This window comes from Solenopsis invicta, chromosome 16 (assembly GCF_016802725.1).
Source record: "Solenopsis invicta isolate M01_SB chromosome 16, UNIL_Sinv_3.0, whole genome shotgun sequence".
Classification (NCBI taxonomy): domain Eukaryota; kingdom Metazoa; phylum Arthropoda; class Insecta; order Hymenoptera; family Formicidae; genus Solenopsis; species Solenopsis invicta.
Genome location: NC_052679.1, coordinates 3,080,155 through 3,104,456, shown reverse-complemented (window position 1 = coordinate 3,104,456; position 24,302 = coordinate 3,080,155). Strand labels below are relative to the sequence as shown.

Below are 24,302 nucleotides of genomic sequence, written 5' to 3'. Positions count from 1 at the left end.
ACACTGCTTTGCGAAAGAATTACGAGAGAGTAGAGAATAAAACGCATTCGCAAAGAACTGAGAAACATATAAGATGTTGTGAAGTATTCATTCTTGATGGCACATTAACGCGCGCGAGACATATCGTGTCGAATATTCTTTGTATTATACTTTCAATTTTTTTTTCTTTTTTTGTATAAAATTTTTTTTTAGTTTATTATTCAAACTGAATTTTTTTTACTTGCTCACGTATATGCGACAGTATTGTTTTTGGGCTTTTCTTGCGTGAAATTTTTTAAACTTTTGCCTTGTTTTCAACTTTCAACTTGGGCACAACACACAGTGTGACAGAGTTCTTTTAATTTAAATTTATACACTTCCCAGTCGACACACAGATTCAAAAAGAATTAAAAAAGAATTCAGACTTATGTCATCAATTTAGTGTTTATTTTGAAAAGCAGAAAGAATTCTTTTTCTCAAAAGAGTTTTTTTTGCATTTGAAAATGAATTTTGAATGACGACATAAGTTTGAATTCTTTTTGAGTTCTCTGTGCCGAGTGGGTTTCTATTCATAATAGGATGTTGATTAAAAAGAATTGTAATTTTATTACAATAATGTATTATATAATATATTAAAGCATTAGAAGTATATATACTTATTTATGGTATTTATTATTTATGGATCGTAAAAGTTAAAGTTTGATTACTCAAATAAAAAATTAACTCAATCAATTTGATTTGTTTATATTTAATTTTACCTTTACTCGGATTAATTTCCAATGCAAAGGTTAATTTAATGGCTACTTGAATTCAAGAATTGTGATTTAAATGCAAAGATTAAAGATTAAGACTGTCGGATATTAATAACTTTGTTTTTTATATTTCTAAAATGACAAAAACACTCTCACGAGTTTTTTATCATTTCCACTTGAAAATGTCATTTTATTTTCAACGATTGAGATTTAAGTGCGAATATTAAAGATTAAGATTGTTGAATATTAATAACTTCTTATCTTTTACATATTTTAAAATGAGAAAAACAATCTCGCGAGTTTCTTATCACTTCAACTTAGGAATACCATTTTATAGAAAAAGAAAAGTAGGATATTTTCTAACCCACATGAAATCGAACCTACATATAAAATATTATGTTTTCAAGCCATATCGCCACTGTTATCGCTGAGCAAAGTATTAGTTTGTTTCTAATTTCTTGATTCACTGCTGCTATTAGTTTACTAAGCGAAATTCTTTCTTAAAAGAATTATTTGCGTAATAATTTAATTTTCGCAAATGTTTTTTTGTTATAGATGTTTTCTTTACATCAATTGATTTATCTCATTATTTTGCGCATAAAAATAGTAAGTTAAGGTACAACTACTATAAAATTAATAGTTTTCGAGATGTTTTACATAATATTTTATATCAAAATATACCAGAATATAATATAAAATCGAAAAAACTGTTAATTTTTCAGTAAATCTATCTTGATAATACTTTTATGTGCAGAATAAAGGAATCACATTATATGTAATAAATATCACGTAATGTTGTTGTAAAAAGAGCTGTGATCTTTGGACAAGATCCGATAGCGCACGGTGCTATAGTCTACCAACCAATCTTGACTTATCTAGGGGTGTTTACGATAACTAATCGGATCTCGAATTGGATTGAACAATGGTACTCAACGTAGGTATAGAAAATTTCCCTAGGCTAATCGGATTGACGATTGCTGTCTCAAATGTAATCCGATTGATGACGAAAGCGTGGAGACCGAGAAGCATGCTTGAAAAGTAAGTCTCTTTATTTTTTCTAAATAATAACACAAAAAATCAAAGATAAAGTTAAAAAGAATGATTTGAATTTAGATTTATTGTAATTTTTTTTGTCTAAACACTGGATTTCGTTTAAATTTCTGTTTGTAAAAATTAATTAATCTATTCTAAAGTTTGTGGTTATATCGGAAACAAATCAAAATTAATAAAAAATTATTAATTATTAGGTACATATTAAAGCATATAATATTTCAAGTATATCATATAAAATTCCTGTTTATTATAAACTTAGTAAAAATAACTTTGAAATTATTTAACTACATTATACATTAATCAATATTGATTTATATGTTAAAAATCAATAATGTTTCTAAAAATGTTCTTTTTATTCTTTTCCAGATCGTAAATAAACTTCAATTCCTTGAATAAATAAAAATTACTGGAAAATGGATTGACATGAAAAAGGCATTATTGAACAATATCAATTTGTGCTAACTTAAAATTTGTAAAATCTGCTATTCTTTGTTAGTTGTTCATTAGAGAGTAATAATATAAGAACGGAATATACATAAATAAAATTAATATAATTGTATGCATATATGATGCGTATATTATTACTCTCTAATAAACAACTAATAAAGAAAAGTAGATTTTATAAATTTTAAGTTAGCACAAATTGATATTGTTCAATAATGCCCTCTTCATATAAATACATTTTCCAGTAATTTTTATTTATTCAAGGAATTGAAGTTTATTTACGATCTGGAAAAGAATAAAAAGAACATTTTTAGAAACATTATTGATTTTTAACATATAAATTAATATTGATTAATGTGTAATGTAGTTGAATGATTTCAAAGTTATTTTTACTAAGTTTATAATAAACAGGAATTTTATATGATGTGCTTAAAATATTATATGCTTTAATTTGTACCTAACAATTAATAATTGTTTTATTAATTTTGATTTGTTTCCGATATAACCACAAACTTTAGGATAGATTAATTAATTTTTACAAATAGAAATTTAAACGAAATTTAGTGTTTAGACAAAAAATATTACAATAAATCTAAATTCAAATCATTCTTTTTAACTTTATCTTTGATTTTTTGTGTGATTATTTAAAAAAATAAAGAGACTTACTTTTCAAGCATGCTTCTGCGTCTCCACGCTTCGTCATCAATCGGATCACATTTGAGACAGAGATCGTCAATCCGATTAGCCTAGGGAAATTTTCTATACTTACGTTGAGTACCATTGTTCAATCCAATCCGAGATCCGATTAATTATCGTAAACACCCTAGGTTGTGTTCCGATATTAACTGCCAGTACTGAAAATGTATAGTATATGTGACGTGAACTATAAATTTTCAGTACTGCCAGTAAAAACGGAACACAGCCCTAACCTAATCAACGGAAAATCTCTATAAACATCGATCGCTGAGAGTGATGGTGTGCTATCAGTCTATCAGTCCTGTGCGCTATCGGGATCCGCCCGGGGAAATTATATAAGATCATTAGCAAGTAAGTAGTGTTCGCATTTCAATAATAACTTTCAATATTACTTTAGTATTTCGTCATTATATGTACTAAGAGCAATGTTGTTCATTATTGTGGCACTAATTGTGACTCTTGCGTGTATAATAAATTACTTTATTCGAAAATTCTTTCTCTTTGAAGCACTGAACACATTACCAGGTCCAGTCCGACTGCCACTTGTCGGTACTTCATACATCTTTTTGCAACAAAAATCACAAGGTATATATTTATATTGTTCTTATTTTAATGTTATAGAAACATAACATCATATTTATCAAATTTTAATTTAATAAACGTAAAGAAACAAATCAAAATGTAATAGAATATGTAACATATGTTACAATATGTAACATCAACGTAAATTGACTTGAAACTCAGTTTAAGTTTCTATTTTTTTTTCTAGTTCTAAGAGTTAGAAAAAAATAGAAAGTAAATTAAACCGAGATTCAAGTTAAGCTATGTTGAAACTTTTTAAAACTATCTATCTAAATGTAATCCAAACAATACAATAAATAGAAAATCATTTTATGAAAATATTTTATTTACAATATAAAATTTCTAACATCTCAAAACTTTTTAGATTTTCTAGATATTATCATGCTGATCTGTAAGAAGTATTCTTCTCCATTTCAATTTTGGATGGGTCCTCAACTAATCATCGTCATATATGAACCAAATGAAGTACAGGTAAAGAAATAACATTTATAATATTTTATTATATATATGTATTTTGATGAAAAATTTCTCTGAAATTTTTGTTGCACTTTTTCTGTATATTCTGTATATTTCTCCAAAGTTTGTTTAAAAATAGAATCCATTTATGTAAAAATTGCGGAGAAATATGTGGTGAAATTGTACAGAAATTAGCAAATAAACTTTTAAGAAAGGTTTGGAGAAATAACCATAAAACTTTTCTGAATTTTCTGAATTTTTTTCCACGTTTTACAACATTTTTCAGTAAAATTTTAACAAAATTTTAATATAATTTTAGTATAACTTTAGCATAATTTTAGAGTGAAAATATTTGGAAAATATTTAATTTAATTAAACTTTAATGGAACTGTTAAAATTGTTTTACTCTCTTTTAATTTGAAGTCCAATTTTGGGGACTCTCTTTCAAAAAATCTTTTAATAAAATGGAATTTTTTGTAATGTCTGCAAGCGTTACAATTAAGCGTTAAGTGGAACGCAAATAACTTTTATCTGGAACTTCATTCCAATAAACTTGCAATTAAAATATCTCACAGGGACCTGTGATAACCTATAATAAAAAATCTAAATCACTTTTTTAGATAATCGCGATATAGTATATCGAGCAAACTAATTTGTTGCATGTGTCCTTACATATTTCTTGTCGTATATTTGATAGCACCAAAATAGAATACAAATGCAGCAATATGACTATTTATATATGCAACAAATTTTTATTGGCAGAGAGAGAAGCGGAACTGAAAGAGATGATGAAGAGATTCAGAAAATACTTAGAGAAGAAGGAGCTGAGCCTAAGCGCAGACAAATCGAAAATATTGGTTTTCGAAAACGGAAGAGGAAGAAGAAAGAAGAGAGAATGGAAATGGAAAGAAGAAAACATAGAGGAAGTCAAGGAGATAAGATATCTTGGCTACACGCTACAAAAAAACGGAGGCGCGGAGAAACATACAAGGGAAAGACTACGAAGAGCAACAATAGCAATGAAAAGGACATGGAGCTAGGAGAAAGAATATTCAAAGAAGACTTCAGAAGAAGAATAAAAATGTTTGAAGCACTAGTAGGAAGCGTGGCCCTATACGGGGCAGAAGTATGGGGCTGGAGAGACGAAAAAACATTAGACGGAATAAAAAGGAAATATGCAAAATGGATACTAAATCTGGACAGAGGAACACCGAACTATATACTGCTGGAGGAGACAAAAATGGAAGAGATCAGAATACAGGCGATCAAAAGAGCACTCAGATATGAAGAAAAAGCGAGACAATCAGCTGTTATATTATTAACACCACATATCATCATATGATGTTATACCAAATGTTTTATCAAAATTTAATCTTTACAGGTTCTACAGTCGATAACACGATGTCCATATTTAATTTTATTTTATCTATTTCAATGGTTTCATTTACTTTAAATATGAAACTTCGTATCAACGTCGCTAGAATAGCTTTCATAGACATCATTCCATATTTCATACCTGCAAGTTTTTCAATTATATGTAAATCAATTTTATTATAATACATAATAATTTATTTATGTTTACCTATGCAATTTCTTGGCCCGTCGCTAAAAGCAAAATAAAACAAATGATAATTTTTTATATTTTCCGGAAGAAATCTATCCGGATCAAACACCAATGGATTCGGCCAATACTTTTCATTTCGATGCATTTGAATAAATGGGATAAGAATATCAGTATGTTTTGGTAAAACATACTGATATTCTTATCCCATTTATTCAAATGCATCGAAATAAAAAGTATTGGCCTATCTCATTTGAATAAATGAGATAAGAATATCAGTATGTTTTGGTAAAACATACTGATATTCTTATCTCATTTATTCAAATGCATCGAAATAAAAAGTATTGGCCGAATCCATTGGTGTTTGATCCGGATAGATTTCTTCCGGAAAATATAAAAAATTATCATTTGTTTTATTTTGCTCCTTTTAGCGACGGGCCAAGAAATTGCATAGGTAAACATAAATAAATTATTATGTATTATAATGAGATTGATTTACATATAATTGAAAAACTTGCAGGTATGAAATATGGAATGATGTCTATGAAAGCTATTCTAGCGACGTTGATACGAAGTTTCATATTTAAAGTAAATGAAACCATTGAAATAGATAAAATAAAATTAAATATGGACATCGTGTTATCGACTGTAGAACCTGTAAAGATTAAATTTTGGTAAAACATACTGATATTCTTATCTCATTTATTCAAATGCATCGAAATAAAAAGTATTGGCCGAATCCATTGGTGTTTGATCCGGATAGATTTCTCCTAAAACATATCTCCTAAAACATTTTTAAAAATAATATCCAGATATAAACTTTGCAAAGAAAAGTATGATAGAAACGTAGCAATCTTCTTATTAAAATAAAATTAAGATAAAATAAAAATTAATATTCTGATAGTCATATTATTAGAATAATAGAATCAATACCAGTATATTAATTAAAATAAATAAATTTCTATGAAAATATGTATTTATTGTTAACCTTTTTTGAAATTTTTGTCGTAATAAAATATGAACAAATTAAGATTTTTGAATCTTAATTTGTTCATGTTTTATTATGACAAATTAATAAATTTCAAGAAAAATTAACAATTAATATATGCTCATTTATAAAAATTAGTAAACCTATTTTGAAGTCTTCCGTCACTTGTCGTGCGATAATAGGAACAGTAGGAAAAATTCTCAAAGTTTCCTTAATAACACGTTCCAAATAGTTCATATGTTGTAGATCCTCATATTTAACCGGTGCTGCCTTTGGAGTTTGTGTACCATAAATTTCCAACAACTCTTTGTATACTTTTTCCTATTATAAAGTTAAATAAAGTAAATATGTACATAATAATACATTTTTTATTAACTTATATTAAAATTTTCTTCTCTTTTAAAACATAGTTTAACATTTTTTTGAAATGTAATAAAGCTTTTTCCGATGAATTTTTGATTGCTAAAAACAAATCCGACGGCCAAAGACTATCACATCATAATTTTGAGGAAAATTAAGTTAATGGCTTATAAAATTAATTTAGTTATATTTAAAGTTATATGTACAAAAAAACTAATTCAATTAAAAGTTACATTAAATTAAGTTAAATTAAAAGTTTATTGTGAAAAGCATATTATTTATATTAAATTAGAGAGTTGTAATTTTTAACGTTAAATTACTCAAAGCAATTATAATATGGATTATCAAAGAAATTTAATACCCCGTAAAAAATTGTACATATATGTATATATAATTATATATGTATAGTTATATACAAGTGATTATTAATGAATGTCCCCATTTTTTATCATAGGAGCATGATTTACCGACGGATACGTATTTCACACATATTATTATATTAGAAATTACAAATGCGTGCTCTAATGGTAAAAAGTGGGGACATTCATTAATAATCACCCTGTATGTATAATTATACATTTATAGTTATGTATGATCTTTATATAAAATATATACAATTATTATATATAATTATATATGTGGACATATAATTAATATTACATAATTATATGCATAAGTGTAACGATATATGTATAATTATCGGTAAAAAAAATTTTACCAGATATTTTATTTTTAAATTACGTTTATATAAAATAACAAAGACATATTGTTTTTTATTTGAAAATGTGTTTTTTTGTGTAATTTTTTTCTTTTACATATATAAATTTTTAACTTTTTAGTTAAAAATTAATTTAATAAATTAAATTAAATTTATTTAATTTAATAAATTAAAGTTTGTATTTTAAAAATAACTAATTAAAGTTAAAAATTAAATAATTTAAAATTAACTAAGTTAAGATAACAGATTAAGATTACTAACTTTTTAACTTTTTAATTAACTTTTAACTTTTAGACTAATTATTGGAATTAATCAGTCGTATTAATTAGTTGGTTAAATTGTACAAATGCGATTGGTGAATTCTCTCTTTTTTTGAAATTTTGCACCGATTTTAGCATTATGAATACAATGTTTTAGAACCGACTCAACCTGAGGGCAACAATACTATTGCATACGTACCTGTATTTCTGGGAAGTTTACTAACATAAAGATCACAAAGTACATCGTAACAGCAGTGGTGTCACTGGCCTATAAAAAATAAAAATAATATCTTATAATTAGTTTGAAAATAGTTACATACTTTTTAAATCTCGTAAATTTTGTCACTGCAGTACCAGAGTGAAAATTGTGTCCGTATAATTTTTGAATGACATTTAATTTTAAAAAATTTAAAGAGTACGTATTCTACATACCGTTACTAACATCGTAAACAAATTGTAGAAAATTTCCTTTTCTATGAATTCTTTATCAGTTGAATTCATTAAAATGTCCACAAGTTTTTTATCTATAATGTTATATAAAAAAAAAAGGTTTGTATAAATTACTTATCAATATATTTATAGTGATAATTTTTATGTATATTATTTTAAAAGTTTATGGTAAAAATAAATTTTGAACAAATAAAATATATAATGTTAAAGATAAAAGAGAAATAAAAAAGAGAAAATAAAAGTATTTTAAATACAATTCTCAATTTATTATTTTTAATCTACATTGGAAGCATTATACAATACTACAAGGCAAAAGAATAAAATATTGATAAACTTACGAGCTTTGCTATCATTAACGTTTGTTGTATTTGATTCATTTGCCCATTGCTGAATCATCTATATTATTATTTTATTTAAAGCCGTTTGCCTTGCGGCTTAGGATGGCTTCCGGTTACATTCAACATTATTCAACATTATTAACACCACATATCATCAAATGATGTTATACGAATAATCGTACAATGTCATGACGTTATATATTATGTGGAATTTAGAAAGGAATATAATTATATTTATTCTAATTCGGGTAGATAGACCCGAATTAGAATAAATATAATTATATTCCTTTCTAAATTCCACATAATATATAATAGACTTTTGTTACGGGTTCGAACGTAGGTATGTATGTACAATGTATGTAAAACATTCTATGTAAAACATAATATATGAATAATTGATGTAGTTGTGCAAGCACGTGGCTTTCGATATCGCAGCTTAATTAGGAAGAATAAATCACAGCTTTAATCTTTTGATGTCTTCTGGTCGAAAGTCTATTCTCAAGGAAGCAATACGCCGTACCTCCGACGGCGTTAATCGCCACGCTATTGCGTCCGCGCCGCAGTAATCGGCCAATTCCTCCATCTTCTCTATGCTCAGAATAGTGGCGATCTGCGTTAAACGCGCAAATTTGTCTCTCACTGACCAAGACGTAGCAGCCGCCAAGTAACTGGCTAACGATCTGATTTCCTTATCCAATATCAGACCTCCTGCCTAAAATGTGTAGATCACTCGTTAACATTGTGTTTACACGAGAAATTAAATTTACGAGTAGAGATGAAATTGAGATAAACTATCCATAACGGATTATTAAAAAAATATAATAGCTTTTGAATCTGGTAGACGTACCCGATTAAAAGTTGATTTCAAAACCACCTTTTCTAAACGGGCTGTAACTTCCGCAGTCAGAAGTCCAATAAGTGCATCGTAATTAGAGGTTGTTAGGCTATCTTTGAATCCTCCAAGTAAACCCTCTAAATTCATTATTAATGTCTGTACAAATGGCTCATCCGTTTCGTATCTTAATAACTCGTCCTGCATATAAATCATTTATTTATATATATATATATATATATATATATATATCAAATTTACTTGTTCCTACAGAATATACCTCATTGATGTGATGATCTATGGATAGAAATGCATCAACCCATGGAGTAACTCTGGGTTTTACAGCACTGACGCGTAACTGCTCCAAGCCACAATCGATAATGCCTCGTAATATCAATATAACTCCTTTCAGACTGGATAAGCAGCTGTCAATTTTGCCTCTATCTTTTTTCTGCATGTTGGGAAACGTCGCGTCTATCTCTGCACCGAGACTTTTACATAACGTTTCCACATACTCCGTGCTTACATCAGTGTTATTTAAATATGCCTATATAACAAGTAAACACAGATAATAATTATAGATATATGAATATTAAAATTGTTTAGTAATGTACTAAAATATATAATGAATAACATGTAAAACGATAAATTTTAAGAATTGTACCAAGAACATAAGACGGGCACATTCTGTATCTGATGTTTGTAAACGACCATGCTGTATGCTTGTCTGGAGAGCACTGTACGCTTGTGCTAGGTCCAGATAGCCTGCTGGATAACCTTGACGCAGTCGGTTTCTTAATCTGTTCGCAAACTCGCCTTCCAAGATGCCACAAGACATATTGACGACAGCGCAAACGCCGTCTATGCTCCAACTCGACATAGCCCGCCTGTAGAAAAATTATATGCCATTACAATTTTGAATAATATATATCAGCTGCGTAAAATCAACTGGCGATATATACCGTATGCATTTTTGTACTATGAAAAATACATCGTCAACCATACTGGAAGTTTGTTGATCTGGATCTAACGCGTCCATTCCCAGAGCTTTATTCACGCTCTCCTCGAGAAAGTATCTCTCTAATGCAAGATAAGCACCGAGCAGCTCTTGCATGCCATGTGCCAATTCAGAGTTGTTTACAGTCATTTCAAATTCGTTAAGCAACTCTGTACGTTGTGCCTCATCTGTCGTGCTGATCTCTATGTCATTCTGTAAAACATACAATACATAAACATTGCTGCATTGCTAATGTTTTCTGTTAACATTGCATGACTGATGGTAAATAATTTTTTTTACCTTAACCCTTCTTTTTATGAAACGTATATAAAGTTCTGCTCTCGAATGCATTATAGTAATTTCTCCTAACAGAAGATCAAGTTCTTTAGGATCGAGTCTTTCTGGACTTGGTTTTCGCAAATACTCATTTATCATTTGTACATTCTTAGATATACTTCTATGTTTCGTAAATACTGTAACAATTTTCTTGACTTGCCTAAAAATAAGTTAGTATTTTTTTTTTTAGTTCTTTTTAGTTTTTTAGTTTTTTTAGTTTTTTTAGTTTAGTTTTTTAGTTTTTCTAAAATTTGATGTGCCATAATGTACTTGTTGTGCTATTCTTACCTATCACATTCCTTTTGTAAAATCGAAATTGTCATTAACAGTCGACCAGGGCCATAATAAGTTTCTATGATTGGTTGATGCACTTCTATAATACGTGCAATTCCTTCAAATAATAGAGTCATGGTGTCAGAAAAAATAACAGCTGCTCTCTTGTCATTACTTTTAATCTCTAGTGCTGCTTGTAGATTTTTCTGAGCAGTTTCATGTAGCTAATATCAAAAATAAAAGATTAAAGTGCCATTTTCCTAACAAAATTTGGACGATAAAATTTTACAAAATTAATGTATCTACTTTGGTGCACAAGTAACTGCAAAATTTCTTTAATCCTTCCAAGTGCATCCCCAACAATGGAAATATCTTGAAAAATCTCTCAACGGATGCTAGATCCTCGGATTTCACCGCTTCATCAAATTTATGTGTAACAACAGCTCTCAATTCCATCGCAGCCTGTTGCAAGGTAAGCAGAGAACTGCTAATACTAATGTGATCACCTGATACATCTTCAGCTGTTCTCTCCAGCAACTGCTGGTCCATTGCTAAATAACGATGAACATGCGCGGCGCCTTGCTCGTAATCCTCATTGCGCAGTGCAGTGGCTACCCCTTCACTGCATAATTGCAAATCTAGTATATCATTTATTCTACTTTGACATTCACAAACTCTGCTCTGTAAAACAGAATTATTTACATGCTAGTAAGAAATTGTAAGTAAATAACATATCTAAGTATGTTCTTTCAATCATAGTAACTTACTCTTGCTAAATCCAATTGTCTCACTTTAGCGCTAACATTCTTAGCTAACTCGTTAGTACGAGCGATCATGTCGCAAAACTTTTCTCCTTCTGTCCGTATCACTATAACATTTGGCAATACTTTGCCAATATTCTGCAGCTTTGCCTCCACGTGACATCGCCGGGCAAGAATCGTGTCCAGATTTTTCTTTATAGAAACCTGTAGTTAAAATTTGTCTTCAGTAAGAAAAATATACAGTAGAATATTTGCAGGAGAAATTGCAATATGTCTAATGCAGCTTCCTCAGTAGTACATGCAATGCAACAAATCCAGAGAAAATATCAGAGAATAACAAAAACTATCTTAATTTTAATTTGTACAGATTTATGTCTTAGAAATATTAATTAAAAATTAATATGTGCAATTGTATTCAAACCTCATCTTCTGACAACTTGTCCAGTATTTGTTGCAAATTTTCTTCGTTCACCGACAGATCCATATTATCAGTGGGTTAATTAATTGGCAATTTTTTATTTTATAGCATTGGAGCAATTGACATTTTCCACGTATTATTACGCCCACGTTGACACGTTCATCGCATTGTAAACAAAAATGAAGATACTTTTCCCTGGTGTGATCAGTACACTTAAAGTTCTACTCTTGGCTGCACTAGTTCATAGTTTATCTTTTTTCTTTCACATTGATCGAAAAAAGATAAACTCTGAAATAGTGCAGCCAGTTCAGCTAAAAAAGAACAGGTTTCTATTTGCTGGGATGGTTTGTCCAATTTGATGGGATGTCTGCGGTTGCTTTGTGAACGCCACACTTCAAAAATAATAGAAAAACATTATTGTTTCCATCGCATACTCCAATATACTTTTACAAGTTCTACTCTCTCAAACGTTCTTTAATACGTTTATTGCATAATAACAATACCTGCAGAAAAATATGATGTTCAGTAAAAGTTGATTCTGTGGCCTTGGTGAAAATTTTTCTCAAAAGTTTTCATATCATTTTTCGGAATTTTTATATAAATTTCAGAATTTTTCAGAAATTCTTCAAATAATAATAGGCTTATCTGAAAATGGCCGCCAATAATTGCGAATAATCACTCATCTGTGAAAATGTGGAGCAGTGTGAAGTGTGGCTTGTGAAGGAACAATACGCCGATCCGCCACGGCGACGCTATCCACTATCCAGTATCCACTTGTGTGACGACGTGCCGAGTTTACACGGGTGATTAGCAGGCACGAGTGTGAGAAAAAAAAAGAAATCGAAGTGAGGAAGGAAAAAAAGAAAAAAAACGAAGCGGAGAGAATACACAGTGTGTTTGGCAAGAAAATAATTAAGGTAATCATTTATTGAATAACCTTTGGGTTGCTCCAATTTGCGCTGATCTTGCTTTGTATATAACAATGTTTGTATCTTTTCTACGTTTTTTTTTTTAACATATAGCAATAAAAGTGTTTTAATATACATATTACTTTTCGAATATCAAGTTTTTTATATATAAGTGAAGTTTTTGCATAAATATAGTGTATCAATATTATAAGTTATATTTAATATAGAATAAAGATAATTGCATTGTAAATGCTAAAAATAGACACATTGCTATTTACCTTTATTTTAAGCTGATTTAATTAAATTTTATTTTTGCTGACATTAATGCTATAAATTTATATATCAAGAATGTTGATTTAAATAGTGCAATAACTTTGCTTTTTTTATTTATAGGAAAACGGAATGGGTTCCAGTCATCAGATCTCCCTTAAATGGGATCACTACTTGAAGCATATTACCTGTGCTTTTGACACATTAAGGACGGATGAGGATCTTGTAGATGTCACTCTAAGCTGTGAAGGCAAAAGGATCAGGGCACACAAAATGCTTTTATCAGCATGTAGTACATACTTTAGAGATTTGTTTAAGGTAAATGCAATTTCAGTCCATTTGTTATACACATATTAAAATGTAGAGACATTTTTTTGTAATGGTTACTTGTTATATTGTAGGAAAATCCATGCCAGCATCCCGTCATAATATTTCGTAATGTAAAATTTGATGATTTGGCTGCCTTAGTCGATTTCATGTACCAAGGTGAAGTGAATGTTGTCCAAGAACAATTAGCGAGTTTTCTCACAACAGCAGAGCTTCTTGCAGTACAAGGTCTTACAGATGGCACAGGAATAGATGACAGTTTAGTAGAGGTGAGTGTATAAAATAATGCAAGTTTAATAGACATTGTTTATACTTACTAAAAAGATTTTGATTTTATTACTTTTATAATTTTTATGAAGAGTGGAAATATAAATTTCTTGCCTAATCTCTCTCTCTCTCTCTCTCTCTCTCTTCATTTTAAAAATTAGGATTTATTTCTTTTTTTTAGTTATCATTATTAGAAGATTTCTGTTCAAGGACATAATATTGCAATTTGCTTATCTCCAATTAGCTTGGAATTAAATTTATGTATATATATATATATATTTCAGGTATTTTCTTGCTTAAAAATTTTAGTATTATACTAATAAAATGACAAATTTTGGATCTGAATCTTTGAGCGATCCCTTTATTTATTATGTTATTATTTTTTAGGATGATATAGAAATTTCCAACGAGTTTGAAGTTCAACTGCAGAACACCTCTAGTAAATTCAGTAAATTTAGTAAATCCACTGGAGACAACAAGAGGAATAAGTCCCCGTCGTCTCTGACGTCATACCATGTCATTGGCGCGCAACCCGAAGTGTCTCCAAACAAAAGAAGAAAAATCCAAGAGAGTACGAATGTGAATGGGGAAAAGAATTCATCAGAAATTAACGCGAACGATTCCGATGGGAAAACATCAGAAAGTCAGATGGGACCAGACTCTGATCCACTTGTAATAATTCCCCCCATAGCAAACTTGAAGGTGGAGATGCCGGAATATCTGGAGCAAGACGGTAGCAGTTGTAGTTTCGAAGATCAGAGCATAGGCGATAATACGCTAAATAAAATTGCCACAGTCGACACGTTGTCGATTATGCCTAAACATGGACAGAAGGCCGACATCAGTCAGACAATTTATTCGAGTCAATCAACATCGGACGGTTTGGATGGAAAACATCAATCAGATACCGGTAGGCATCTTTGTATTCAATAATTTCTACAATTTGCTGAATTATTTTATCCATTTAACTTTATGCAACATCAATTTTCATGAAATTTGATGATTTTTTGTATCTGTTTATAGGACACCTGCTCTCTAAACCGAGTACTTCGAGAGAGAGAGCAACACAGGATGCAGTACAGGGTAAGTGACTATTTTTTCTTTTTTTTTATTACATACAAATTCTATGATGTAGTATGTTGCTCTGTCATTACGATATAATTATAACATTGAATTGCAAACAGATTCAATATAATTATTTATTATAATTACTTTATTTGAATTATCATTTATTTATATAAAATATTAAAATTATTATTTATAATTTAAGATGAATTGTTGCATCGTACATTACAGATTATAATAAATCACAATCTGTAATATATTGCAAATTATAATATATGCAACGAATTATCTTCATTTAAATTTGTTATTTAATAGTCTATTATTATTCATGAAATCGTTTATAGTGTATGCATATATCAATAATAATTGTAGTGCAAGAAGCTTCCATCTAATTTTGTATTCACATATTTCACATATTTAGTTATAATTTTGCAATCTTTTAATATTTAAAAACATGCATCTATATACATCTGATGTTAATATATTGATATACAAGAAAATTTTATATACATTTCAATTATAAAAACTACTGTGATATACAAAACTGCATTTTTACGACCGACTGCTGCCAACCGAAGATTGGTAAAAGCGGAGGGGATATGCGTTTTAACTTCAGTGGTGATAAATTAATTGAATGTAATTGTGGGTATACAAAACCAAAATAATAGTATACACACTTTGATACATGAAGTTTTCTCGAGAAAGTTATTTGGTCTCATGGATTAAGATTCTGTAACAGTTATTTTTGATCGCAATAAGAAGGAAGATTCTTATTTCCTATTGCGATATGTTGTGATCTATTAAGTTTGAGATAGTTAACTGATTGATTTTTTACATTAAACTGATGGTTTTGTAGCTATGCAAATTTGCATTACTTATACGTACATAAACGATAATTAGAGGAAGAGATTAGTTAAATCCAAACACAATGTACGTAAAATCTTACAGTGGAAACGTTTACTATCATAATGATGAGTATTTCAAGAAAATATCTCAAGTCGCAATCATAATCTTTTACTTACCTGTGGATCTGGTTTTCACTAGCGTAACAAAATATTTAAAGACAAGAATTAATAACACTTTTCACAATTTTATACAAAAATGGCATTGCATTTTATGTAATTTATAATCGCTATTTAAATTTTGCTAGTTTTTGCAGTGCTCTGTTTTTAAAATGCTATTTAATTGTAGTTTTCTTGCGGACCTAATTATTAAAAGGTTACATACTTTCTCAACGCCGAAAAATAACCGATTTATTGGATTTTTTTGAGAAGGATAATAAATAAATTTGATATCTAAAAAAAGGATATGTTTAATTATTACTAGTGTACTTATACAAAAATGGGCATATTATTGTAATTTATCGAAAAAAGATGATTACTTAAGCCCTAAAAACCATGGCGAGAGAGATTTCTAGTGTGACAATGTTTCTATTACATTGTGACGATGATGATTTACTTGTAATTTGTATCTAGTGAATCACATGTTATTTTTTAAGACGACGTTAAGAAAGCTCAGAAAAAATTTTTTGTATATAATTATATATAAAAAATGCATAATTATGTATAATTATATATAAAATATGTATAATTATATATATTTTAAAATATAATATGAATATGTTTTATATATAATCATATCATATAATTATATATAATTATACATATTTATATATATATATAGACATATTATTATATATAAAATTTTTTTCTTGGGCGGTGACGTAGTGTTATGTCTTTATAGTAAAAAGAATATATGGGAATACTAATCTAACATTCAGGTAAGTCTAAGTAATGGCTACGTATAGCAGAAAAAGTACATACTTTTTGCGATGTTCTTAACTGCTTTACAATTTTTGTAAAATTTCCTGTTGGATGACGCTGACGGTTTATGTTTTTACACTTTTTCAACTCGTAATTAAGTGTTGTTTAAAAGAAAATTTTATAATAATTGCAAAGCTGTTAGCAGTGTAGCGAAAAGCTCTCACTCTCCAAGCTACTTTTTCTGTTGTGTATGTACTTCTTGTTTCATAACAGTAGAAGTTTTATGATTGAGTATTAAAATGACACTTCTGTTACTAATACGGAAGAAAATATATACTGAATCGTAAGCTTTTTGAAGTAATAATATTTTAGAAGGTTTTATTTGTATTGTATAGTTCATGTATATCTTACGGTTTAATTTTTTTTTCTAAAAAGATGTTTAACTTTTTGATGTCCAAACAATATTCAACATACATTACTACATGCATTTTTCTTTAAAATGTTTTAGAAAATGAAAAAGAATTAGAAGATCTTCGTGATAAAAGAAATTGTACACAAAATTGTAAATATAAGGATTGTTCTATGCTATCTGTGTCTAAACGCAATACAGATAGTCAACAGAATATGGGAAAAAAATTAGTAGGTTTCTTTATTTTCTCATTTAACAATATCTTGTTGTAAATATTAAAAATATTTAAAGATATATTTGATAGCTAAAAGATATTACATAGATTCGAATTTTTTTATTTTCTAGAAAAAGTCTAAATGTGACATAGTTTATAACACAAAAAATGCAAAAAATACTCAACTGACTGAGTTATTATATGGAGACTCTACATCTATGGATGAATTATCCTCTACATCTATGGATGAATTATCCTCTACATCCTCCGACGAATATTATGAACATAAAGTCCTCTCGCAAACGCAGAAGGTATGTAATAGTTACATTGTTGAAATTTGACAATGTTTTGCAACTTTGTATTTCATTTTTCCGTAGAAAAAAACAAAGAAAAATGAAACATTAAAAAATAAATATAATTCATCAAAGCATAAAATTAATAATAAGAGTCCAAAGAAAGAAGACCTACAGAAAATGTTGCAAGATGCTTTATCAACCATTGCAGAACTAGAAAATAGGATTACAAAAACTAAAAATAACACAGAAAACGGTAAAAATGTTTTTATGTCTTAGATTCTTTCTCATAATTTCAATATGCAATTTATACATAATTATTTACAGTTTTACCGGACAGGTTTCTACTATATCAAGATGTATTATTAGAGTCAATCTAATTAGGAATTGGTGCTACGTTCTTCATGAATTTGTTTTCGACGTTTTGTAAACATTTCAATTTACTTCTTTAGGGTAAAAAACAATTTAAAAGTGTTTCAGACCATTCTTGAAGAAATAAACTGAAATATCACGAAACGTTGGAAAGAAATCCTTGAAGGATGGAATGCCAATTCCAAAACCAGACTGAATATTTATCCACATTACAAAAGCATAAAATGTCAGATTAGTGTCAATATTTTTTAAATATTGCAATTTTTTTTATCAAGATAACAAATATCTGGGTCTAGTGAAGTGAATTTGTGATGAATTGCAATATTCATGAATCGTTAGTATTGATAATACATTTTAATATGATAGAAATCTGAAAAACTGTATAATTGTTAAATAAACATATCCACAGTAATAATACAGCCTGTATTTTTTTTCAATATATAGATGTTACTCCAACTAGACATTTTACGAATGTATCTGCTCATTTAATCTCCACTGAACCTTCAACTTCCACAAAAAATAATTCTATCGAAGATTTATCACCGAAAAGTGATATACCATGTACAACATCAACTTCTAAAGTTCTAGGTACCTTAAAATAAGAAGCGACTTTTGCAAATAAAATGTATTATTTTCTATAGCCGGTATTTATTTTCGATTCTTGTATTTAAGACCGTCTCAAATATCGTTTTAAGATATCATCAACTAATCAAAGAGCTGTATTAGCATCTTAAGATATTATTCAAGACGATCTTGAAATTAAAATTGATTATGAAAAACTAGCCTATATGCTTTTTATTTTATAAGTTTGAAGACATCCCATGATTTAATTCATGAAATAAGATTTACTTCACCAAATAACGAAGATCCTGAAGAGAATTGTATTATTCTGTTTTTTAAAATTAAAAAAATATATCTTTTTCTATTTCTTTAAAGAAGTGCTCATTTCATATCTTGACTTTATTCTCACAGTAAACACCCCTAAGAGAAATAAATTGCAATCACAAAATTTGGATCCAAGAGAGGACGAAATTCGACATTTGGAACAGTTATATGGAAAAGATTGGCCTAACGACACTGTAAGAATTTGATATATCCCATAGAGTTACTCTTATAATCTACTAGTACAAGCTACTTGTGTACACTCTATAATTTTTGCTTTCTAACTTTATGAAACCGATATTTTTTTTTCTTGCTTTTTTTACACACGGCATCAATTTTCTATAATATCGATTTTTAAACACTAAAGAACCATCTAATTTTTCAGATGGTTATGATTCGGAACGAAGTTTATTGTTGCCAATCGGTACTTTATGAAGCTCTTGGAGCTTCTTCGAAAGCGTCACATTTAGTCAGGCGTCTTCTATTAGGAGTCTTTAGGAAAGATGCCTTTTGTCACTTAACACTGACGGGACGGGCATCACGTACTGCTGGTCGTGAACAAAATGATTCACAATTATTTTCATTAGATGGCAGAGCTAAGTTTGCGATAATAAGTGAGTTTTCCTTCTTAAATACATTACTATTTGAACTTTATAATGTATACATCATATGTAAATAATTTTTTCAACTTTTAGAATATTCACAAAGCATTGCAAAAAAAAGAGGCTGGAAAAAACAATCAACAAAATCGCTTCTTCACGCAATGAGTCAACGTATAGGCGAAATTAAGAGACATAAAAAGCGCACATCACAGTAAATTCGACGCGCTGCGCGTTTATTTAGCGCGAGACACTACCGCATCTTGTGATTCAGTGTAGAAGAAACATACATTTTTATTTGATTTATGAGCGATAAATGATAAAAATAAAATAAATATTATTTAAACAAATTAACGATGTTTCTTAAGAAAATTGTAAGGACATTATTAAAATATAATCTTGATCTAAGTTGTTTAATAAATTAAGTTTTTTTTATGTTAATTTTTATAATATTTATAATGATCATAAATATCTAAGTATTTGCAGATTATAATTATATTTATATGATATTTATATTACAATAAAAATACATTTAAGATTAATAATAATAAGTTTACACGTAAGTGTCCGGGTACAGGGATATGTCACTGAGATATTTACCTTACTACAATGAACTAGATTGAGCATTTAACTTTAAAATATAAATGAATACATTATATAGCAATAAATTTATGTTTTTATTCATAAGTATTGTATTTTATATGTAATGTTCAATACAAATTACAAATTTATTTATTTTTTAAATAAAATGCAGAAATTTTTCCTTATGTATAAGCGGCAATCCATACAAAAATATACAAGAATATATATAATTGTATATAAATCCACTGGTATACATAATTAATAATTATATATAGACATATTTTATATATAATTTTATACGACGCTTTAAACATGATCATATATGAGAAATTTTTTCCCAGGTTTTTAAAAAAGATTCCGAAAATCGATAATTTTTCAGTGTCGAGAAAGTATGTAACCCCTGAAATTGAATCAGGTTCGCAATCTTATAAGTAAATTTCTGAACGTATGATATTTTCCTTGCTTTGTAACAGGAAGACTACTTTTATTTCCACTGATCACAGAGAGAGTTACCTTTAATGTACAAAGTGCATGGTGTTTTGGATGTGAATGTATGATATAGGCACTCGAGTGTAGGTTGAACTGTACTAGTAAGCATTGTCAAGTGCTGTGTGTGTGTGCCAACAATTATCAATTCCTTTTTTTTAATAACTTAAAGCCATCATTATATTTCTTATATGTACTAACTGTAAGCATACCTCTGTGTATATGCTAAATTAAAAAATACTTTTCGATACTGGTTCAAGGTAACTTTTTTGTGAAAATATCTAATTTGTTTGTATAGCGCGAATCCTATTACACATATATACTGCATATTGCATTGTTTATTTGCAAATAACGTTAAATATGAATATCGGTTTTTGAACGTTAGAATGAAACGTTGTGAGTCAAATTTACAAATAATCGTGCTCCATATCTTTGAAATACAACTGTTTCGATAAATGAATATTTTCAGACCAAAACTATATTTTACGATCCGGGGAATAGCTTTGTTCAAATTTATTTATTTTTAATAGTTTGAGATATAGACTTATAAACATAAAAATATCGATGACAGTGATGCTTTTCAGTGATAACATACTGATCAGTGAGATTAGTTAATACATGATTCCGATCAGGGTACCCTCCTCTTAAGCAGAATCATTGAAAGACAGTGAATAATCACTAATGATTACAGTTATAAGTATAACTTTGTAAATCAGTAAGATTTTGCTGTTTCAAATTTAGAGAGTATTGGTGTATTTCAAAGTCGTTATATAAAAAGTCTGAATTATTGAAATGAAAAAGTGAGTATTTCTGGAGTTTTTGGAAAGACATAGAAAGGTATGCCTTCAGGTTGGAAAAGGTGGAGATATCGGAGGAAAGATGCGAAGTCTTTTGTAGTTGTAAAGACATGTCGCATTTGAAAAGAAGTTTAGGAATACAAATGTTGGATGTTACTCCATCATTGTAGGTATTAGATGATTGATAATAATACTTGCTGGAGCAAGTATCCTTGAATGGCTTCTAATTGCAATTATACATTTATATTAAAAAATTGCATTTATACATTTATATATAAATGCAATTTTTTTGCGTGTGTGTTTGCGTGTGTGTACGTGCGTATATGAAGTTTTTAAAAACCATTTATTCTAACATAAATATCTCTTCTTTTTATAGAAAATTTTACACCGTTTGTTATTACAAAAATAATAAATTTGGAGTCAGCGATAAACGATATTAAAACAAGCATAAAGCTTATTTCAGAAAAATTGTCAGTTGATTCTTCTGACAAAAAAGAAAATGAATACGTTGATACATTAAAAGATTTTCCATTAAAGGACCAAACCGAATTAGATACTTTAGAAGATAAATTACAAAATGATGCAAGTTATCGACATGAAATGGTAAGTCAATAACGTTAATATTTGATTAAAAAGTATTTTTTTTTTTAAAGATAAAATACTTTAGTATATGGCAAAAATGAAATTTTGAAAACAATTACCGTTTCGATTTTATAATAGCAATTTTGTATCAAAAAGAGTATTTTTTAAATATATATTTATAGATATTTTTTTATTGTAAAACTGGTATTTTCATTTTTGGAAGTCGTACACTAAAAATAGTTGTTAAAACATTTTATTGTACATACAGTTATATTTCTTATTTTTGTTATAATTATTTTTATAATATTATTTTTATAACATTAATAATGTAAATTTCAATTTATTTTAGATTAAACAATTGTCTCGTGTAGGAAGCGGATTAATGAAAACTTCTTGTATTCGTCTAATGAGGCTAATATTTTCGAACGAACTAGCTGCTAAATATAGTTGGTATGGAGCAAAAAAGAAACAGATTTTTTCTACTTTGCATATATGCAGAGTTATTATGAGTAAGTTAAATATTTGATCTTCATTGTTTTATTAATGAAATCTGTTAAATCTGTTATGATTTGTATGATACAATATTTTTATAGCATTATGAATATCTATATCATTTGTTAAAAGAATAATGGTACATGTTTACAAATATAAATATAAGCAATATAAATCACGACAAGCAAGAGCCAAGCTCGCATAATACGCAAATATATTTGTAAATTGTTACATATATTATATCTCTATGAATTATAAAATTACGTAATTGTATATTTAATTTTTCCGTGTTTGGCTCTCATTGTGATTTTTATTGTTTACTTTGTAAATTTCAAAAGTTCTAATTTGTGGTTTTTTAAATATTAATGTTTTGCAATTCTATCTTTTATATACATTACAAATGTAGCATAAAAATGTTATTTTATTTATACAATACTATAGTAATATTATTTTGAATTTATCAAGAAACCTTATAGAAGTAATATGAATGTGTCTTCTTTTTCAGGTGTGATACGAAAATCACATCCAGATGTTACTGATGACCAGATCTCAGCTCCAATTAAAATATGGTTAGCCCATGCTACCGAACGTATTACTAGACACATATTAAAAGAAAACCGATATGAAAACCGAGATGAAAGCCGAGATGAAAATCAAGATGAAAATCAAGAAGATGAATAAAGAATTGATTGATTAATTTTGTCACATTGCGAGTTTATTTTTATTTCATTTTCTTTGGATAAAGAAAAATAGGCGCGTCTTATATCTCCACAACACAATCCTTAATTATGCAATCTTTTTTAATGTTTTAATTTAAATCCTAAGATAAAGAAGATAGGTAATTTATAATTGGGAATGTGAAGTATGTCACACAACTACTGTTTGGACAAATATTAGATATTTACAATTACACAAAAGAGAAGACCGTGCCTGAGAGCGAAGCGGTCCATTCTGTTCCTTGTTTAGATAAAAGAAAAGAAATAATATGTGATAAAATGGTGAATTTAGCGAACAGTCTGCACCAAAACGGTCATATGGGTCCGAAACCGAGAGAAACCTGTTAAGAAAATTGAGGTTTGTACTGCAGCACTGGGAATTAAAGAGTTCGGTTAATACTATTAGTGCAAAATTTCCGTTTAGATATAAGGAGATATGCAGAAACTGTCATTTATAAATGCCATCAAGAAAGACGTCACCATACCTAATAAAGCTAAGCAAACGAGAAACTTGTCGCCTGTCATTCAACAGCACGGATGGATTCGTCAATGCCAAGAATTTTGTAATACCGACAATGAAGAAGCTTACTCGCTCATGTACGCATATTGTTATTATATTTATTGTATTTTTCCTTAAAATATTTTCATTGTTCTTATTCAATATAGATTTTACAATCTTGTTATATCAAGCAGCGCCAAGTTTTTGTACATTAAAAATTTTTTTATTTCTATAACATTTTCTCATTTTATACTATTTTTTCTTTAATTTCTGAAATTAAATGTTATATTGAAATTTTTTAAAATTAAATACATTCAATTTGTGTTAGAATAGGAAGATTTTTAAATAAGAATACATATATACAAAGATAATATCACATGGGTTTTATTGTAAAACAATTTAAAGATACTACTATTTGTCTTTTATTAAAAAAATAAAGATACCACTATTTGAGTTTTATTTATCAAAAGTAACATCAGATTAAGTTAAAAGTTAATCTTGAAAAACATTATTCATATTAAATAA

At 28.4% G+C, this 24,302-nt stretch overlaps 3 protein-coding genes and 1 long non-coding RNA gene across 9 annotated transcripts; 2 read left to right on the top strand and 2 right to left on the bottom strand.

Annotated features, from left to right (window-relative positions):
• Positions 1 to 3,057: 3,057 nt before the first annotated feature.
• Positions 3,058 to 5,543, top strand: LOC113006126 (histone-lysine N-methyltransferase, H3 lysine-79 specific). Its single transcript, XM_039458823.1, has 4 exons — positions 3,058 to 3,275; positions 3,432 to 3,509; positions 3,871 to 3,977; positions 4,725 to 5,543. The coding sequence occupies exons 3-4, from the start codon at positions 3,958 to 3,960 to the stop codon at positions 5,302 to 5,304; spliced, it is 600 nt and encodes a 199-aa protein (XP_039314757.1). The 5' UTR covers positions 3,058 to 3,275; positions 3,432 to 3,509; positions 3,871 to 3,957; the 3' UTR covers positions 5,305 to 5,543.
• Positions 3,811 to 4,770, bottom strand: LOC120359780. The gene is made up of 2 exons (XR_005576557.1): positions 4,635 to 4,770; positions 3,811 to 4,551 (listed from the first exon to the last, which is right to left on the bottom strand). It is a non-coding gene; the product is annotated as an uncharacterized LOC120359780 (long non-coding RNA).
• A 166-nt stretch (positions 5,544 to 5,709) lies between the features above and the next one.
• LOC105204085 (conserved oligomeric Golgi complex subunit 4) lies at positions 5,710 to 12,546 on the bottom strand. Of its 3 annotated transcripts, XM_039458819.1 has the most exons (14): positions 12,258 to 12,546; positions 11,843 to 12,040; positions 11,382 to 11,756; positions 11,091 to 11,299; positions 10,767 to 10,962; positions 10,432 to 10,679; positions 10,134 to 10,356; positions 9,750 to 10,016; positions 9,485 to 9,670; positions 9,158 to 9,349; positions 8,638 to 8,695; positions 8,282 to 8,373; positions 8,049 to 8,117; positions 5,710 to 6,832 (listed from the first exon to the last, which is right to left on the bottom strand). In XM_039458819.1, exons 1-14 carry the CDS (start codon positions 12,318 to 12,320, stop codon positions 6,605 to 6,607), a joined length of 2,604 nt encoding a protein of 867 aa, XP_039314753.1. In that variant the 5' UTR covers positions 12,321 to 12,546; the 3' UTR covers positions 5,710 to 6,604. The 3 variants fall into 3 exon arrangements, with proteins under 3 accessions (XP_039314753.1, XP_039314754.1, XP_039314755.1); XM_039458820.1 differs by lacking the exons at positions 8,282 to 8,373; positions 8,638 to 8,695 and having other exon boundaries at positions 5,711 to 6,832; XM_039458821.1 differs by lacking the exons at positions 5,710 to 6,832; positions 8,049 to 8,117; positions 8,282 to 8,373; positions 8,638 to 8,695 and having other exon boundaries at positions 8,699 to 9,349.
• A 482-nt stretch (positions 12,547 to 13,028) lies between these two features.
• LOC105202719 (protein tramtrack, beta isoform) lies at positions 13,029 to 23,961 on the top strand. Of its 4 annotated transcripts, XM_026132014.2 has the most exons (12): positions 13,029 to 13,171; positions 13,556 to 13,750; positions 13,834 to 14,028; positions 14,414 to 14,936; positions 15,050 to 15,109; positions 17,363 to 17,493; positions 17,609 to 17,788; positions 17,855 to 18,026; positions 18,587 to 18,730; positions 19,115 to 19,221; positions 19,410 to 19,638; positions 19,720 to 20,997. In XM_026132014.2, the coding sequence occupies exons 2-12, from the start codon at positions 13,565 to 13,567 to the stop codon at positions 19,839 to 19,841; spliced, it is 2,049 nt and encodes a 682-aa protein (XP_025987799.1). In that variant the 5' UTR covers positions 13,029 to 13,171; positions 13,556 to 13,564; the 3' UTR covers positions 19,842 to 20,997. The 4 variants fall into 4 exon arrangements, 3 of the variants coding, with proteins under 3 accessions (XP_025987799.1, XP_011169675.1, XP_039314756.1); XR_851112.3 differs by lacking the exons at positions 17,363 to 17,493; positions 17,609 to 17,788; positions 17,855 to 18,026; ... (2 more) ...; positions 19,410 to 19,638; positions 19,720 to 20,997 and adding exons at positions 21,865 to 22,091; positions 22,420 to 22,579; positions 23,068 to 23,636; positions 23,703 to 23,961; XM_011171373.3 differs by lacking the exons at positions 17,363 to 17,493; positions 17,609 to 17,788; positions 17,855 to 18,026; ... (2 more) ...; positions 19,410 to 19,638; positions 19,720 to 20,997 and adding exons at positions 21,865 to 22,091; positions 22,420 to 22,579; positions 23,068 to 23,961.
• Positions 23,962 to 24,302: the final 341 nt, after the last annotated feature.